This window comes from Urocitellus parryii, chromosome 7 (genome assembly GCF_045843805.1).
Source record: "Urocitellus parryii isolate mUroPar1 chromosome 7, mUroPar1.hap1, whole genome shotgun sequence".
Classification (NCBI taxonomy): domain Eukaryota; kingdom Metazoa; phylum Chordata; class Mammalia; order Rodentia; family Sciuridae; genus Urocitellus; species Urocitellus parryii.
Genome location: NC_135537.1, coordinates 171,099,287 through 171,118,766, shown reverse-complemented (window position 1 = coordinate 171,118,766; position 19,480 = coordinate 171,099,287). Strand labels below are relative to the sequence as shown.

The following is a 19,480-nucleotide window of genomic DNA, read 5'->3' as shown; positions in this document are numbered from 1 at the left end:
CTTTTCTTAAATTTCAGATTTTGCCAAGAGGCAAGAAAGAACAACCATTCTTGCCAAAAGTCCACTGCAGTCTTTTTTACCCACGAGAGTGGAGTCTCGGGGGTCCATGGATGCCAAAGTCAAATGTGGCCATCCAGGTCATCAGGAAGTGGTAAGGACCAAATTGTGTGCTCCCCTCAATCCCGATGTTGAAGCTCCAACTCCAGTGTGCTGCCTCCAACGCAGGCCAAGCTCATCACAGGCAAAACTCAGTCCTCAAAGCCTGCCTTAGAGAAAGGCTCTCTGATTATCCCCACCTGACAAATGTCACTCTAAGTCCTTAGAAGAGCAGCTCCAGTGGGGAAGAAAAAGCCTCACATCCAGCAGTAAGAGATGGGCTCTTTAAAGAGGTCATTAAGGTAAAATTAGACCACAAAGAGGAAGGGACAGAGGAAAGACCGTGTGGGGACACAGGGAGAAGGGAGCTGTCTGCAAGCCAGGAAGAGAGGTCTCACCAGAAATCAGCCCTGTCGGCGCTCTGATCTGAACTTCCAGCCACCAGAGCTGAGAAGGAAGTACATTTCTGTTGATTAAGCCACCTTGACTGTGGCATCCTGTTGGGGCAACCCCAGCCAACTAGCAAAGGAAGGTGCATTTGTCAGGGTGGTGGGAGAGAACATACTGCATTTAAAATTTTGTCAACTTGATTTATAACATTTATATTTAGACATAAGGTACGTGGGTCTCAGTTATTCTTGCTCTAGCTCCCCCCATCCCAAATGTTACACATGACCCCATCCTAGCCAGTGTGGTGTTCTGAGTTTGGGCCAAGTAGATTATATCATGAAGCAAGATGTAATTCATATATTTATAATCAATATTGTTTTCACTCTACCCAAACAGAACAGGAAGGAGGCATAAGCAAAGGTTCCAAAGGTCAAGGGCAGTATTTCAGATGACCTTGTCCCATTCACAGCTCTGTTTGCAGAGTGGGGACCAGGAGAGGTGGAAGAGCAAGAGCCAGGTGGATGCTAGTTCCACCTGCCACATTCCTGCTATGAGAATGGTCACTTCCCTTGAGCTTGCTGTGCCTTGATTTCCCCAGTAGTAATGGGGGTCGTGCCTAGCACCATGCTGGCTTAAAAGCTATGCTCAGGGGTAGCTTTGAAGAAAATCCCATCCCACTATCAAGAAGGTTCCTGAAAATGTGAGGTTGGGAGAAGAAACAAAATCCCAAGAGGTGTTTGGTTTCTCTCGACTTAAGAAGGGACTGTAGTGGTTAGTTGGACAGGGTGCTGAGGAAGTTGGGCGACCCAAGTCAAATAGAATGGTGTTTTCCCAAAACTAGTCAGTTCGTTATTGCTTCCCTGACTTCTCTGCCTCCATCAGCAAAAGAAGAGCTAGAGAGAGGCTAGCCCCACGGGAGAGCTTACCTGGAAGAATTACACAAAGACTGGAAACAGGAATACCTTCTCCCCACCACATCAGTACTGTGCATGCCCCATCTGAGGATCATGGAAAATGGTGCCTGCCCAGGACACATTCCTGACTCAGAGAATTACCACGTGGGTGCCGGCATCTTTCTGCCAAATGAAAACCTGGCACCTTATTCAAAATTCTGCTGGTGCTCCTTCAGAATCAGGCCAGTGGCACCTCCTTTGTAACTGCCTCATTACACCTGAGCCAGGAGTCCTGGGGTTTGCAAAAAGCCGGCACACACCTGGCTCCCTGGCCCAGAGCCAAGGAGACACCTGAACTCCAGCATCTGACATTCTTACAGTGAGGTGCCCCCATGTACCAGGGGGTGGCACCAACTCTTCTTGGAGTCATCAGAAAAGTGGCCCTCACCAGGGCTTAGCATTACTAGCCTCTGATCTTGGGCTTTTGGCTTCCAGAATTTTTTTTGGGGGGGGGGGTTTGGTTTGGTTTTTTGTTTTTTTTTTTTTGATTTTTCAAATCAGTGATTTTGACCCAGTTAAACTTTTATTCAGTGAAAAAAGTTGACATTGAGGCAAAAATTATCTTAAAATTTTACAATAGTATAGTAAAATCTCAGCAGAAGGTTGTTTTTTTTTTTTGTTTTTTTTTTTTCCATCTATCGGGTTTACTTGCCAAGTGCTGTATTCTGGATCTTGTGGGACATCCCTTTTTTGGTTAAGCTGCCACTAAAGGGTCAGGGAGACCACTTCAGAATTTGGGCTGTGAGAGGGGTCAGCATGGAGAGGTTGGATGGTGGTGGAGGGATGGGGCTGAGCCCCCAGGAGTAACTGCCTGGCCCTCCTGGGGGGATGACCAAGACCAGCTTGTTGTTAGGGAGATGCCAGCCACAGCCTGGGTGGGGGAGGCGCCCCAGACCCCCAGGACTAGAGCTTAGGTCAAAATTGTATACCTGCTGGGGTCATTGGGTTCATAGGCCACCGGCACCCTGTCCACAGTGGCAGCTACCTCACCGTCATTGGTGACATCCCAGAATGGTCTTTTAAGAACAACAGAATGTCTCCTAGGTAGCTGAACATTTGTAGAAGAAGAACAAGACGTTCCTTAAGCCGTCTTGGGAGAACTATGCCTTGGATGATGTCTGAGCTTTCTATCATGATCAGGAAATACAGGCTGACAGGCTACTCGGGAAGTAAATAGAGGTTGATTTTTGGCTCATGGCTCTGAAGGTTAAAGTCCAAATTCTGGTGGTCCCATTGGTTTGGGACTTTGGAGAGGGTGGCACATCCCGATGGGAGCACGGGTCAGAGGAAGGTTCCCACGTTGCACCGGAAAGCACTGTCACGATGGAGACATTTAAAACTCTACGTGACAACAGAAAAATAACTGGACTTCATCCGTACGTGGCCACGAAATCCCATTTTGTCTCAGTTTATGTGGTGTACTTGCTACTAGGATTTTTCTCGAAGCTCATGTTCTATGAGTCTCATATATTTTGAAAAGCAAGGAATTGACTGGTTTAATAACAAAGGGATGGTGGAAATGGAGTGCTCTGAGGGGGAATGTATTATTTAATTGAATAGAGCATTATTGAAAAATATATGTTATTGAAAAGCATTATTGGAAAGTACCTGGTACTTGATGTGTTCAAAACTCAGATATATAGCATATATTATTGTTGTTACCTTCAGAGAACAATGAAATCATATAATTCTTTCTCAGAAAAATAAAAAAACTACACTACGATGCTTTAAGGGATTTGTTTCATTTTAAGTAACTCAATTATTTAGAAAAAAAGTTTAATCCTTTTTTTCTTAAATTTCTTCAAATAATGTTAAAAATCCCCAAATTCATTATTTCTACTCCCCTAACTTGCAGTGGACTTGTACTGATGAATGCAGACAAGGTCTTTTTTTTTTTCCTCCTCATATGAATAATTAAATCCATCTTGGTTGTCCCAAATTTGTCTTCCCATCTTGACTTTTTTGGTATCCTTATTAAAAATCACCTTCGTTCCTGTAAACAAAAAAGAAAAAGCTTTCAAAACGAAATCAAAGAGAAAAAAGACTGAAGAAATTGGACAAAATATCCAAGAACAACTGTTAAAATATACATGTCATGGGAAGATCAGAAGAAGCAAGAATAACTGAGAATTTCCCCAAAATTAATGTCAAATAGCAAACCACAGAACTGGGAAGCCCAGAGGAGATCAAGCAGCATCCATGCAACAAACCAGCAAAACACACCCTACTCCAACTGCAGGAAATCAAACAAAGAGTCCTGCAAGAAGCCAGAGGGGGGACACCTTACCTAAGAAAAGCAAAGGCAGGAAGCAAAGAGGATGGGGTGCAATATTTAAAGTGTTTGGGGAGGGGGATACCAATGTCGAATTCTATACCCTGAAAAACATCCTTCAGAAGAAAAATAAAGACTTTACATGGAGGGAATTTATTACCAATAGACCTGCCTTGCAAGAAATGTTAAGAGAGGTCCTTTAGAGAATGAAAATGATACAGGTCAGAAACATGAGCCTACACAGAGAAAAGAGCATCAGGGGGAGAGAAGGGAACATAAAATAAAAATTTTTATTTCTCCTTTCTTAATTGATCTAACATACCGGTTGTCCAACATTACATTAGTAATGGATTCTTTATACACATACAGACCCCACGAAGTGGTATAGTGTCATTTTTTAAATGAACTTGGATTCATTGTGCATGTGTACTGCAAAATCTAGGGCAACCACTAAAAAAAAAAGTAGTGTCACTTGCTGAGAGAGGAGAGAGAATGGAATACTCAAAACCACAAGAGGCGTAAAAAGAATAGGAGAAAAAACAGAAACAAAGAACAAAGGCAGCAAAAAATCAATAAGCATGATCAACTGTATCAATAATCCCTTTGAATATCAGTGGCCTAAATGCACCAATCAAAAGACAAGAGGTTGTCAGAGAGGATCAAAAAAACAAAACCTAATGGTAAAAAGTATTTTATTTATAAGAAACCCATTTAACGATAGCGACATGTGTAGATCATAAGTAAATGGATAGAGAAAGATACACTAGCACTAATCAAAAGAAAGCAGAAATCACTATGTTAATTTTCAGAATTAACTTCAAAGCAAGGAAAGTTGTCAGGGGTAACTTTTACTTACCGATTAAGGGATCATTCTTTAAGAAGACATAACAATCCTGTATGCCCCTAACAACAGAGTGTCAAAATAAGTAGGCAAAAACTGATTAAGCTGCAAGGAGAAATAGATAAATCCACTATTAGATTGGAGCACTCCTCTGTTAGATCCAGCAGGGAGAAAGTGAGCACATGGTTGAACTCAACATCATTGAATCAGTCAGTCAACTGGATATAGTAGATGTCTGCAGACTGCTTTATTCAACAATAGCCTGAGCAACCTTCTCAAGCTCCCATGGAACAAGATGTGGACCTCACTCTGGACCATAAAACACACTCTAACAAACTTAAAAGGCTGGGAATCAGACAGTATCTGCTCTCCGACCACAGAAGAATTAAGCTTTAAAATCAACAATAGAGCAATAACTGGAAAATCCCCAAATATTTGAAGAGTAAACAACACACTTCTAAATAATGCTTGAGTCAAAGAAATCTCAAGAAAAAGTTAAAAATATTTTGAAATAAATGAAATTGAAAGCACAACTTATCCAGTGTCACAGGAAGCCGTGAAAGCAGTTCTTGGAAATTTCTAAGGTTGTATGCAAAACAAACAAGATCTAAAATTAACCCTCTAAGCTCCCACACTGGGAACTACAAAAATATGAGCTAGTTAAGTTCAAAGTAAGCAGAAAAGAAATATTTTTTTAAATAGTGTAGAAATCAATGAAATGAAAAAAAAATCAGCAGAGAAAAACAGCAAAAACTAAAACTTTAAATAAAAAGATCCATAAAAGTGATAAGCATCTTATCAACCCAACAAAGAAAAAAAGAAACTACTAAAATTCAGAAATGGAAAAGAGGCCATCACTACCAATCCCGTGGACATGAAAGGAAAAGAAACAAGAACCATGAACAACTCTGAGCCCCAATTTGATCACCTAGATGAAATGGACCAATTGCTCAAAAGACACAATCCACCAAAACTTCACACAGAAAGAAATGGACCATCTAAGGTCACCTATGTCTGGTTTAGGGTTAGTTTGGGTTATTTTTTTCTTTTTTCCTTTTTTTTTGGGGGGTGGTATTAGGGATTGAACCTAGGGCCCCTTTACCACTAAGCCCTTTTTATTTTTTTATTTTGAGACAAGGTCTCTCTGAGTTGCTTAGGGCCCCTGTAAGTTGCTCTGACTGGATTTAAACTTGCTATTCTGCCTTAGCTCCCAACTTGCTGGGTTTATAAGCATGTTCCACCATGCCTGGCATGTTTTGAAAATCACATCAGTAATTAGTAACTTTCTAAAACAGCACCAGGCCCAGATGGGTCCACTGGTGAATCCTACCAAACAGTTAAGGAAGAAATTACACCAATCTCCTACAGCATGCTCTAGAAGATCAAAGCAGATGAAATACGTCCTAGCTCACGCTAATGAACTAGTGTCACCCTCATAGCAAAACCAAAGACATTATAAGACAATGACAGACCATGCAAAAACCTGCCACAGAATATCAGCAAATAGACCCCAATGGTGTATAAAAAGAATGAATTGCTAGTTGAAGCCAGAATTAATAATTCTTTGTGCCATTTGATCCACTTCTGATCTTTTCGGGGAGCAGCCTTGGGTAGCCTGATGATTGGTCTCCATTCTCATGGTGCAAAGTAAATAACCAAGAAGGAGGGAGAAGAGGTAGCTACTGTGAATACCTACAGCACCTTTTATTTTCCTTTTTTCTTTATTGAGAGTTAAACCACTGAACCACATCCCCCGTCCTTTTTATTTTTTTTAGTTTTTTTAAAATTTTGAGATAGTGTCTCACTAAGTTGCTGAGGGTGGCCTCTAACTGGTGATTCTCCTGTCTCAGCCTCCTAAATCACTAGGATTAGGATTATAGGCATGCATCACCAAGCCCAGCACTTAAAGCACTTTTATTTATTACCATTAGAGACATCATTTTCTATTATTGCCAATCTGCAGTAAAGCCATAATTTTTGTCTAAATAGAAAATATGTGGTTTGGACTCCAGCCGTCCCAAGCTTTTCATCTTTGGTAATAGTCTTTATTCTTACATAACACATTTTTTCCTCAAAGATTTCAAATATTACGGATATTTCTCACATGATATCCTAGGATCCTTGATCTTAGAGAGCATGTTTTTGCGTATTTTTCCATGTCACGTCCGTCCCTCCAGTTTGATATGGAATCCCCAGTGTCTCGCGTCTTGGGGTACCAACCAGGCCACAGAAATGAACAGTCAGCCGTGAACAGTGGGAGTTAGTGACGGAGGGAGAGGCAGGTTATTCTAACACCATGAGAAAAGAGTGAATCCTCAAGTTTTGCTTCTCTGCTAAAAATTAATTTAATTGCATGAGGAGGCAATTTTTAAAAATCTGTTCCCCATCCAGTGTCTGGCATAGAGCAGGCTAGTGTTGGCTTCGTTGGGACTTTCCAGGCACCAGAAAAATCATTGTAGACATTTGATACATATTTTTAATATTACTTCTCACACCAAAATGTTTTCTCTATCCTCCTGGAAGCCAGGGTTGGTTCATTGTCTTGAGAACTTTCTCCCACCTGCCTTGCCTGGGGCTGACTCTTATTTCTGATGTCAGGCAGTGTGAGATATATATATATATATATATATATATATATATATATCCCACTCACCTGCACCTTTTCTACACACAATGCCATTTCATCCCTCACCACCCTGAGAACTGGAAGTCCAGTATCACAGCTGAGTAAATGAAAGCTCAGAGAGGCTAAGCAACTCCCCAGAGCTCCTAGGGGGCAGAGTTGGCCTCCTGTAGTTGGGTTCGGGGCTCTCACCAGTGCGCTTCCTGTGGATGTTCTGGGCTTGGATATGCCACCCCAATGGAGTTTGTTCAGAAGAATCTTGGCTGAGAGTCGGGGGTACCTGACCTCCACCCTGCTGCAGGGCTTTCTGTGTGTCACGCTCTGGTCTCAGGCCTGATGCTGTGGAAGGGGACTCAGTCCAGGGAGCCCGAGGCCGGTCTTTTCCCAATCTTGCCACTGTTCGACCCGGTAACCTCAAGCAAGCCACTTTGCCACTCTGAGCCTCAGGCTCCTTTGCAAAACGCTGAGGTCCCCTCCATCCTTAGCAGCCCAGCAACCCCAAGGGCCCTTTCGATTTTGCGCTTGAGCGGAAAGTGGTGTCTGTGGAGTGTGGTTGGAGTGGATCCACTTGTTCCTCCAACACCACCTTATAGTGTCTGCCTCTGCTGGGGCGGGCTGGGGGGATTCCCAGCCAGGGGTGCAGAGGTGGGTGGCCCACGTTCCCGAGCTCAGGTTCCCAGCTGTCCAAACAGAACACCCAGGAAACAGGTCCACCCTCCTTCTTCCCAGATGGTACTATTCAGATGTGTCAGACAGTGGTTTTGACCCTGTACACAAAGAGCGCCTCTTGGGTCCTATGTTCCATCCTTGAGAATTTATGATGTTTTCCAAAATAACAGTAATTTTTCCTTCAACATAAAATGTGGTTCTTTCTGAGAAAAGGAGGGAATGTTCTTTGTTTCCCTGAGAGTGAAACGACTTGAACGAGGCCATTATTTTGTAATGACCGCGTTTGTGGTTTCAAGGAGAACATGAAATAAAGCGTGGGGTCCAGTGGAGGAAGGGCTCAGCCGATGGTCTCACACGGTGCTTCAAGGCAGAGCCTTCAGAGCAAGTTCTGATGTGGGGCTGGCCTCCTGGTGGCTTCAGCAAGAGTCACCTCCCCCAGGCCAGCTCCCGCCACAGCTGTCCAGGGACCCACATGGGGTCAAGGCTCTCAGTGTAGGAGAGTCCCAGCCCTGTCACTTGGCAGCCTTATGATCTGGAGCAAGCTGCTAGCTGTCTCACCTCATTTCCTCACCTTTGGTGAGTGCCTATGATGGCCATGTTGGTCACAGTTGTAGTTATTGCCAGTGGCATCTAAAACCCTCCGGTGCTGTCCCCCAGGCTCCCCCAGACCTGAGCTGCCAGAGGGCAGAGGTTCTGAAGCCCCAGCCTCCCTGGGAGGCTTTTGAGTGTGTAGCCTGGCAGAGGGTGAAGGCTGGGTGGCCTTGGAGCCGTGGCCATCCAGCAGCTGTGGGAGATGACAGGCTGCCCCTGGTCCCTTTCATGCCCTGGTCCTTTGCCCAGGCTGGAAGAAAGCTCATTCATGCCTCCTTTTTACAAAACAGGCAGCCATTTGTCATATCCTGACATTCGCCCTGAGCAATTGGCTCATGTAAGTTTAATAATAATGATCGTGATGACAAATAGCACTGAAGCTAGATGACAGTGGCCCTGTCGGAGGTCTGTCTTCGAAGCCAAAGTTCAGCCTCCCATGTGCTTTGGGGAAGGCCGCCAAGTCTGAGCCGCCCTGCCAAGCCTGCCCTTCTCTTTGTCCGTGGATCCACGATGGGAAGCCCATTGCCATGGCAGCCCCCGGCCTGGGGCTTCAGGATATCACGTGGCCTGGGCTTTGCTGCAAACCCACAATGGCCCACAAGTGCCAAAGACACCTGCACCCATCCCTGCTGGGGTCAGACCCAAGAGAATCTCATGAACTGTCCTGTGCTCTCTGAATTCTCAGCCCAAAGCTGGTGGCTCCCCAGGTCAATGAGAGCCTGAGAGCCAGAGAACCAGAGCAGGTTGTGGGTTGGTGAAACCCGGAGGATCTAGACCAGCACTGCCCGATCAGAATGCAAGCCACAACTGCATTTAGCAGCCATGGTTTTAGAAAATTGGAAAAGGAATGGATGACATTAATTTTATTTAATCCAATATGTCTAAAAAAATTAAATAAAAACTTATTAATGAGCCATTTTGCATTTTTTAACACGGTCTTCAAAATCTGATATGTACTGATAAGTATTTTATCCTGAAAGCACATCCCAATGTGGACCAAATGGATTTCAAATGCTTTCTAATCACATGTGGCTCCTGGTCTCTATAATGGACAAGGTGACTCTGGGGAGCTCAAAAAGGACAGTAAGACCGGCATCCTAAATCATGTGTTGCTGAACATTTGTCTTCAAGTGGGGCTTTCTGGTACCGTTTTCCTTTTGCCCTGAGATTTTGGTCAATTAGACTTATTTATAGCTGATCACCGAGGGAAAGATAAGCTTTACCGTAACAAGGAACACGCTAGGGTGAGGTGGCACCCTGCGCCCTAGATGTCAGGTCTCTGGGACCTCCCGTTTCAACTGGTGTCAAGGCAAGGGTGATAGGTTGTGAACGCCTCTGGGAAGAAATGCTCCGGCTGGATTCTAAATGCTGTCCTGTTATTACTGTTGAAAGCACTTTGGTGCTCAAGGTGACATTGTACTCTCACTCCAGGGGCTGAGCAAGAGGTTCCATGGGGCTGACCAGGGCAGTCACTGGGGAAAGTCTCATTGGCCCTGGGCAAGCTGCTTTCATAAGCCTTGGAGAAAGGAGAGGGTGGCCTCCACAGGTGTCATGGGCATTCATGCCGTAGAGAGAGAGCATGAGGAGCAAGTCGAAGCCACATTGGAGACCTGGTGGTGGGGTGGGGAGGCTCTCCAGGTGGCCCTGGCCTTTAGGATTTGTGACTCACTCTAACAGAAAGAGAGTTCCATGCCCTTGCCTTCTGAGCTTTCCAAACTCAAGCATGGTTTTTCCACCACCCAGGCGTCCAGTTGGTGAGACTGCTCAGATTTTTGCAGAATATAGAATATGGAATGAAGCACAGCCCCCCCACCCACCCTGTCCTCTGCCTGACAGTTCCCAAGGCAGCCCTGGTGGCCAACCCTGTGTATGTCAAAACCAAAACACTCTGGGATACCAAATAACAGAGATCGCAGGCACTGGCTTTTATGTGGTTACAAGAATAAAGTTCATTCACATGATTTTGAAATGTAGTTACTTACAACAATTGAAATGATGGTTTCAAATCTCTTTACATTAATCTCCAAACCCCTTTGATTAATATTTTATTAATCCTGAAGGGAATGTATTTGGAAGCCATAAAGTGTGTCTTTAACACAAGTGCGCTAACACGCAGAGCGCCACCTCCTAGCTGACTGGCCTTGGACAACTCCCTGAGCTGCATGAGCCTCAGCTTTCTCACTTACACCATGGAAATAGCAGTAATTTCTGCCCGATGAGATGGCATGAGAAAAAGGGTGTAGAGCATCTCTCACATCAGGTGCCCAGCAAGTGAACTTTATCTTTCAAAGACAACTCCTGCTGCTCTTCTCCTTGGTCGAGTCAGTTTGTAGAAAAGCTGAGATCTTGAGATTTGCTTACATGGAGGAAGCCTTATTATCATGTGACCCACTCTCACTGCCACAGTGACCCCTGCAATCTCAGTGGCTTCGCACATGAATATTTATTTACTCCTGCGCACGCTTAGTGTGGTGCAGGTCAGACGGCCCTCCTCCATCTCGCAGCGAAGCCATCTAGAACACATGGTGTCAGAATCCCTGGGTCAGGAGCAGGTGGGGTTTAACGCCTCGACCTGGAAGTGAATCATCACTTCCTCTCACCATCCATTGGCCAGGAGTAGTTACATGGCCCCAAAGTAAAAGAGGCTGGGAAGTATAGGGGAGCCCCTGGACTGTTTGGTGGGTACTGTCTGATGCTGGGTTTGGTCCCTCGATTCTGTTATCTTCTGACTTACTAATACAATAGCCGATTTCTTCAAACTCTTTCCACCTACTTGTTTTTAGGATTGGCCTAGGCTTAGCCTTGCCATGAGCCTAGGTTCTGTATCTCTGGAATTGAAGTGAAATTTTCCACCCCACTGGATTAGAAATGAGCAAAAATTTTCAGGATTTACCCAAGCCATTTTGGGTGGATTCTTTTCTTTGCTCAGAGGTGCAGATTAAGTGTACTAAGCTTGTACTAATTAGAGAATGGGCAAGCAAACTTCATGCTGCCGATAATCTCAAGGAAATGGCTTTATTTGTGTTGGCTTGAGGTAGGAATCCCACATATGTATTGTGATAGTAGGAGCAAATGTGACTCCATTTTGTTTTATGACTTCATCCTGTAAAACAACCAGGCCAAGGAGAAGAGTTATGACTGGGGCAAGATGTTCTTTTCCTTTTGCTATAGAAACCTTTAAGAACTCTGAACTACCTAATGGGGCATTGTTTCTGTAACTAGGGTAACGGGGCTCTGTTTCTGTAACTGGGGTGACTGGGCTAACTGTGATTGGTTAGGCTTCCCACCGCTTGACTGCACTGTCCCGCTTCTGTTACCTGGCTTGCTTCCATTGGCTAGACCCCCTGAATATCCCTTTTGCGGTTTTCAGGCTTATAAGGAGTGCCCTTCCAGTTGTTCGGGGCTGATCAGGGGAACAGCTTTATGTTCTGGTCAGCCACCACCGGTGTGCTTTAATAAAGGCTTGATTCGATTATACATCAGTGGTTTGGAAGTCAGTTTATGAAACCCTGGGACAAAGCTTTAACTATAACAATATCAGTCTTGATCCTTTTTATACTTAGGTATTGAGGAACACAGAACTCAGTTCATTTAAAATAGACCCTTCCAAATGACCATTACACCTCTGAACTTAATTTTCCTGTGGTTAATATTTTCACTTTGGATGGATTTGTTGGAGAAGTATCTTAACAGCTAACCACTGAATGAAGTGCCCCCCACCACAGCTTTCTTCTTTGGTTTTATTTTCTCCCAGGAACATCTTGAGAACCATACTGCTTTTTGCACAGTTTTTTTCTCTCTGCAAGAGTTGGCCAGGGAAAAACCACATGTCCCACCTGGCACCACAGATGTATCTTTCTTTGATTGTATAAGTCAGATGCAGATCTGCAAATACTGCACAGAGTTGGTTGTGTGAGACAAAAATGGTGTTTATGGAACCTGGTCACATTTTTTTAGAGTATCATTGTAGAGAACAGCACTAGCTGAGACATTGGAACCTATGATACTTTAAAGGACGAAGTTGGGGCTGGACATGGTGGATTCCATGCCTGTAATCCTAGCTGCCTGGAAGGCTGAGGCAGAAGGATCGCCAGTTCAAAGACAGCTTCAGCAACTTAGTGCTTCTTTGCAAGTCCCTGACTCAAAATAAAATATTAAAAAAGGGCTGGAGATGTGGCTCGGTGGTTAAGCTCCCCTGGGTTCAATCCCTGGTGAAGGAGAAGGGGAAGGAGGAGGAGGAAGTTGGACTCCTTAATCCTTTGATTCAAGTTCTCTTCAAAACAGTTGGACTAATTATATATTTCCCACTAAGATTAAGGGAAGGGGTTTATAATTTGATCAAAATGTGAGTAGTTCTTTATGTTTTCATAGCACCCTATATTCACTCATTGGATTATCCCTCCTCCAGTCCTTCTGAGACAGAAAGGTGGGCACGGTTCCCGTGGTGGATGGTGGAATGCCTCCATTCTTGGGAGCACTTCACATCCGCTCAGCCGTACACATTTCTGGAGGGCTCCACCTCTGTCAGGTATGTGCAGGAAAGTGAGGGCTCCCTTGGAAACAGATGCCAAGACAGGGAACAGATCCTTGTTCAAGACAGGGACAAGGCCATTTGTCCCCTCATTCACTTATCCACTCATTAATTCACTCCTTCATTTATTCTTGAAACAAACAGTTCCTAAGCCTACACTAGTGTCTCCCACGCGACAATATGACATAATGTTTAAAAGTGGAATGCTGGAACAGGAGATTTACACACTGGTCCTGATGCTTATTAACCTTGAGTTTTCCAAAAATTTTTATCTGGGCGGTTGGGAGATTACATAGTCATTCTTTATCATCGGTTCTGTGGGGGAAAGAGAAACCCGATTAGCTTGTGGTTGCGGATGGTGCCAGGCTAGATCAGCCAAGCCTCCCGGCTGTCCATGTGTCTGACACAAAGATTCACTGGTAGTCCCTGTTAATGTCTCCTTTCTGATGAAATTAGAAAAGTGGCGTTTCAGTGTTGCTAACTCCAGGAAAGACTTGGGTAGGGGAGATGTCAGTATTAGGATGTGCACTTTCACTTCTTCCGGCATGACTGGCTGCCCGGCTGGTACCCATCAGGAGGTGTGTTCTAATCAGGTGATCCAGCTGAACCCTGTAGGGCAGATTCCCAAGCAGGAAGGCTTCAATTCAAACCTTACTCTCTCACTTACTACTTGGGCATACCCTCGAACAGCTTCCTTAATTTTTCTTAGCCTCAGCTTTTGTTTTGTTTTGTTTATTTCATTTGTAAGATAGGTATATATCACCCACCCCATAGGGTTATCGAAGAATCAAAGGAGGTAGTGCCAACTAAGGACCCCTCCCATTTGGGTAAATACTGTGATTTCTGGAACCATGTTTATACTCAGGCATTTGCTAGATGCTGTGCTACAGGGATCAACATGGGTCCTACCTCCAGAGCATTTTTCATCTACCAGGGTAGGGCCTTTCAACAAACAACTATGTATTCATTACAATTCTGAGAAGTGTTGGAAAGGTGCAGACACAGTCCTGTGGAAGGGGAAGTGGACAACAGCTTTATCTGTGGACTGGGGAAGGGCTTCCTTGGTACCAGAAGGTTCCATGGGAGCCTCTCCAGGGGAAAAGGAAGAGGCCTAAGCTGGCTGTTTATTATGGGATGAAAGTGATTTTGCAAACCAGTTTTAAAAGGATGAATTATTCATTAAATTAAGCTGGGGATAAAAGGTTAGCATTCAGGAGGAAATCTTATTCATGCCATGCTCCAATTTTCAGGTAGAATGAACTACTAAATGGAAAAAAGTAAATCCATAAAACAATTAGAAGAAATTATATTAAATATTATTTTACCAAATTGGGAATTTCTACTACTTAGGGGTTGAATGTGTACTAGAAAAGCTTGTGTGTTTCTGCTATTAAAAAGCTCATATTTCTGAAGATCCAAAGGTATTATAAACAAAACACAAGTAAATGATCAATTGCAAAACTATTTGTAAAATAGACAACAGAGGGTTGGTGTCCTGAAGACATAAAGAGCTCTCGTTAATCAGTAAGAAAAGCAAGTGTCTGCATGATCTCAGCGAGAGTAGGGACATTGTCCTTTTTAGATTTTTATCCCTAGTGTATTCTCCAAAAGAATGAATGAATGAATGAAGCAATCAATCGTGATGGAAAATTGGGCAAAGTACACAGGCAGTCTAAGAAAAGACACACAGGTGGCTAATTCCCATGTGAAAATGTGAAGTGACCAAAATGAAAATAAGAAGACCATTGAAATTTCACTTTCAATCATCAAATGGGCCCATTTTGGAAACAATGACAGGACCCAACATAGGTGAGAATTCAGGACACCAGCACCGGTTACCGCTGGCGGAGCGTATGCGTGCTTCCACTCTTGAGTAATCTGGAAATGTGTTCTAGAAGTATTGCTTTTGGGTCTAGAACAGTTACTTTGACCCAACTATTCTACATGTTGGAATTAGTCCCACAGGAGAAAACCAGAGGTTTTGCAGAAATGCTCATGATCTATTTATCAAACTCGGACTACAGATGAGTATATGGGCATGATTGATCCTCATCTGTAAAAATGCATACACAGACGTACTACACCTAGAAAAGAGAGGGAAAGATTTTATGTGACAATAACATTATTAATGGGTAGTGAGACTCTAAGCAATTTTAGTCTCCTATATGAGGTTGATTTTTTCCCCCTTTTATTTTCTACTGAATGAGCCTTCATGGCTTGGCAAATTAAAAAATAAATAAGATGATTTTATAAAAGAATGATTCTACCTAAGGAATGGGAACACGAAACTAGCATTGGGTAGGGATTTAAATTCAGCCCAACTAGTTTGAGAGGGCAGTTTGCCATTGTATCCAAAGACTAGAAAAATGCAAGAGTTTCCTGTCTGGAAACTGGGATGACATATATCATCTTCAAGTAATAGATTACAGACTTCAACGTCGATGGGTTTCATGGGCATGTTTATATTCTAGGTTTCCAGAAAAGAGTATACAGAAAATAACAAAGGTAGTAAAAGAAATTAAGGACTCCTCGTGAGTTCCGACAGTTATCACTCTCTTGTCAAGAAGATGGGCTACGAAACTGCCAAGTCCGAACATGTGCCCTCTTGTTGGTGTGCACACTTGGGCAAAGCCCAGGGACTTTTCTCACCCTACATAAATATTAGTGATTCGTTAAATAAATGGGGGAGGGCCGGCATGCAGAAAGTTTTCTAATGTCCCGGGACATATAAGTAGACATTCTGGGCCATTAAAAAAAATATCGTAGGACATTTCAAAGTCAAAGCCATATATAAGACGGCAGGATGGTCATGCCAAGCGCCTTTAGTATAGCTTCACTTGGAATCCTGGGTGCGATCCACGGGCCTGGGTATCATGGGCTTAGACACAGGGCCTCCCTCAGAGGTCACGAAGCCAGTGTTTTAATGTCACATCACACTTAGAAATTCAAAACAGCATCACTCCCTTCCCCCAAGGGGTGGTTAGAGAATTACTCTGCAGATTCTGGGACCCACAAGGTAGAGGAGGAGGAGAACAAGCTGCCTGTGGACCCGGCACCGACCACTGCCCACACTTTGCCAGTTCATTTAGTCCAATCCTCACCCTGCACATCTTTAACTGAAGCATTTTTTTAAAAATCTCAAATGTTGTGTCACCCATGAATACTTCATGTCTCACACATTTCACCCATAAACACACTCATCTGTAATAGAAAAGGACCCTTTTATTTAGACACCCTGCCGTTACTCCGCCTAACAAAATCAGCAAGTCCCTTCACCTCTCACCTAATGTGCAGACCACGTCTTCATTTTTCTCAATTGTCTCAAGATTTCTCTTTTACAGTTGGTTGGTTTGAGTCAAAAAGTTTCAGATATTACACTGTTCGCCTCTTTAAAAATGTTCTGGATCGTGAGTCACTCAACGGGCTGGCTGCCCATCTTTGCACCTCAACATGCAACACCAGGAGACCACAGTATCACTTCATTCTTCCTCCTCCTCTTCATCTTCCTCCTCATCTGGTCACTTTCGGCAAAGCCCAGTTGCAGACTCTGATCGTCTTATGTATCAGATCCCAGCTCTGAATAATAATCTCTTGTTTTCCAAAAATTAATTCCAACTCAGCGTCCCTATGTTTTCCACCAGCGAGGATTGTTAATTTACCTCGAGATGGTGCTGCAGCATCTCCACATGGACTTGGAAGAAGAATCCCCAAAACAGGGCTGGGGCAGTGAATCATGGGGCCAGGGCTCTGCCTGTGGCCCATTTGAAGGACCCTTGGTGTGGAAATCAGAGACGGGGATTACCCGCGTCAGGTGCATGGACCCATGCCTCCGCACTTGACTTCCTATTCTCATGGGGCTCTGTGATTTACCACCAGAAATAACTGATGTGTCTGTTCTCACACAGATAATCGCTTACCAGCCGTATGGGAAGTCCGTGGACTGGTGGGCCTATGGCGTGCTGCTGTATGAAATGCTGGCTGGCCAGGTAACGTGGACTACGGCCTCCTGTTTGTTTGTTGTGTCCCCTGTGACTGCTTCAGCTCCGGGCACTGATGGAGGGCCTGACGGTGGAGTGCCCTGGTGTGGGTCTGACTTCCCTACCCGAGTGAAACTCCCCCTTGGGAGTGTGTGCGGTGCACGTGGAAATGATCTTCTATCTCCTGATAATAAAAACTGCAGTGCAGAGCTGCAGCCTGGGGTGCAGACCGTGTGGCCTTCCCATCACGCCCAAAGCACCCTGCACGTTGATGACAGCAGAGGCCGCTGTAAGTTTCCAGCATCTCCCCACGAAGGTCGGGTTAGGGTTCCCCGCAAGTTTGTCTGCACAGCTGGCCCCACTGGGGCCCACATGCCTAACTAGTGTCGTTATTTAAGGAAGAGGAAGGGTAAATAAGAGGAAGAATTTGACGGCTCCTCCCGTCTCTCCCGACTCCCACTTGGCAGTCCACAGTGTCTGCACAACGATCCAGCGAGGTTGAACTTCCAGTTTAGCAGAGGCCAAGGAGACTTCTCTCAGGGTGTGGCTTGTATCAGAGAACCAAGCACAGTGTCGCTGAAGGTGACGCTTTCTGTCCTAAGGTGATACTTTCTGATGTGATGTTTTTCATGACAGTGGCTAGAGAAAGAGCTTTCCAGCAGCGAGAATAGCAAGTGCAAAGGCCCTGAGGTGGGAGTGTGTGGCTGTGTTGAAAGGCAGGGGAGCCACCAGTGTGGTGAGAGCAGGGAGCTCGTGGGAGAAGGAGGCTGAGGTTGGAGAAGAAATCATTGGTATGTGAGCAAGGAGGTCATTGCTAGGCCACTCTGGAGTGGAAAACCACTGACGTCTCCTCCATATCTCTGTCATTTTGTCTCAAATCTCTTAGGCACTGATGTAGTCTTTAGATATTGAGAGAGATAAGGTCCAGGCCTACATTTGCTCATTCTTTTCCAATGGTGTGAAGACTTGATTGACATCAAAAGAGTGGCTTGTTTATTTGTTTAGATTTTCCCCCTCAATCAAAGCTTGTTCTTAGGCCAAATTTCTTGGTGTCTGAGAACAGAAAAAAAAGCCAGTTATACATACACAACCACCGTCCATCCGTGAGACAGCAGTGCAAATACAAGCCGTCTGCACCTGAAGTTCCTTCTCCTCTAAAATTTGGACAATAAAATTTGACCCCGAATTACCAGTCTCCGGGAGCCACACTGTTCATGAAGGCACAAGAGGCCAAGTTCCCGTCCTTGATCCCATTTGAGCGTTCGACCTTTGAGCCCAGAAAACAAACCCTGCTTTCATTAAGAGTCTCATTTGCAAAGGACAAGCAAAGCCAGCAGAGCGGAACCCTAGGCTGGCTGCCAAGGGCACTCCACAGGCCATAACATGAGTCAACTCTTGGCCCACAGGAGGGAGTTCCAGATCGCAGTCCTGCAGCCGAGCCCTACCCCTCAGCCCCACGCCTGAGAACTCAGGGAGTACCCCACCAGGAAGGAGGTCCCCTTTGGGGAACACAATGAAGTCCTGCCTGCCTCAAAGTCCTCCTATGAAGGGGTCCTGGCCTGGCCCACGCCTCCTGCAGAGCCCTGGGCTCCTGCTCCCCACGCCTAGTGGTTCCGTAAACCTGTGGTGTGTTTCCATTATTTCCCTTCCCAGACTCAGAGGTAATTAGCCTGCCTTGTGCGCATCCCTTGAAGTTCTTCATAATCTCTATTGAAAATGGTGATTTTTTCTTCTTTTTTTTTTTTTTTGCAAAAAATGACACCTCATCTCGCCTTCTGTGCAGAGGCAGGCCCAGATAACAGCCTTTGTTCTCCAAGTCCTCACCTCTCCCGCTGCAAACGGGTAGCGTTCAGGGACTCTCCACCAGCCTCCTTGCAGATTGCTCAATGCAAATTCAAGTGAATTTCTGGTTTGTAATTCAGTCCAGAAAAGATGATGAAGGTTCCTTGGGTAGAGCCCCCCGGCACCTCAGACCTGCGGGAACCTCAGAGACCTGGCGAAGAGAATAGATGCAGCCATTGGAATGGAAGATTCAGGATGAAGTTGTTGGCAGGGCTGTGGTCGAAATTTGTTCTCCTTCACCACAGAGGGCTGAAGAGGAACAGAAAAAAAAATAGTTTATTGCAAATTTCTTCTCATTTGGTTTATTTATTGTCAGCAGCCCAGGGGGCCGTTAAGTATAAACAGCCTCAGTCTTTATTCAGTTCCTGGGTTGCTTGACAAATAGGATTGCTTTAGGAGCATGAGCAGGGCCCGCCCAGCACTCTAGCAAGCACACAGCTGCTCCCAGTGTCCAGAGCCTTCGTGGTAAAGGGACCAGCCCTCTCCTCTGCAGATCCCTTCTCTACCCAAGTTACTGACGCTGTCTTCATTCCTGACGCATCAATAATGGGTATTTTATCTCAGTAATTGGAACTTCAGCCCAAATGGTCCCTGGGTGCTCGCCCAGCCCCCGTCCCAGGTCCTCAGGGATCTGCAAATAAATATGGGAGGGCTCCAACCACCACTACTAAGAAGTGATTCAGGAATCCCTCCGT

General features: G+C 44.8%; 1 protein-coding gene across 2 annotated transcripts in view; it reads left to right on the top strand.

Moving 5' to 3' along the window:
• Positions 1-19,480, top strand: part of Prkca (protein kinase C alpha) — a 395,759-nt gene that overhangs the window by 351,721 nt on the left and 24,558 nt on the right. For both annotated transcript variants that reach the window (XM_026406631.2, XM_026406630.2), the window contains exon 14: positions 16,872-16,952. In XM_026406631.2, the coding sequence (XP_026262416.1) occupies positions 16,872-16,952 (81 nt within the window). The remainder of the gene's footprint in view (positions 1-16,871; positions 16,953-19,480) is intronic.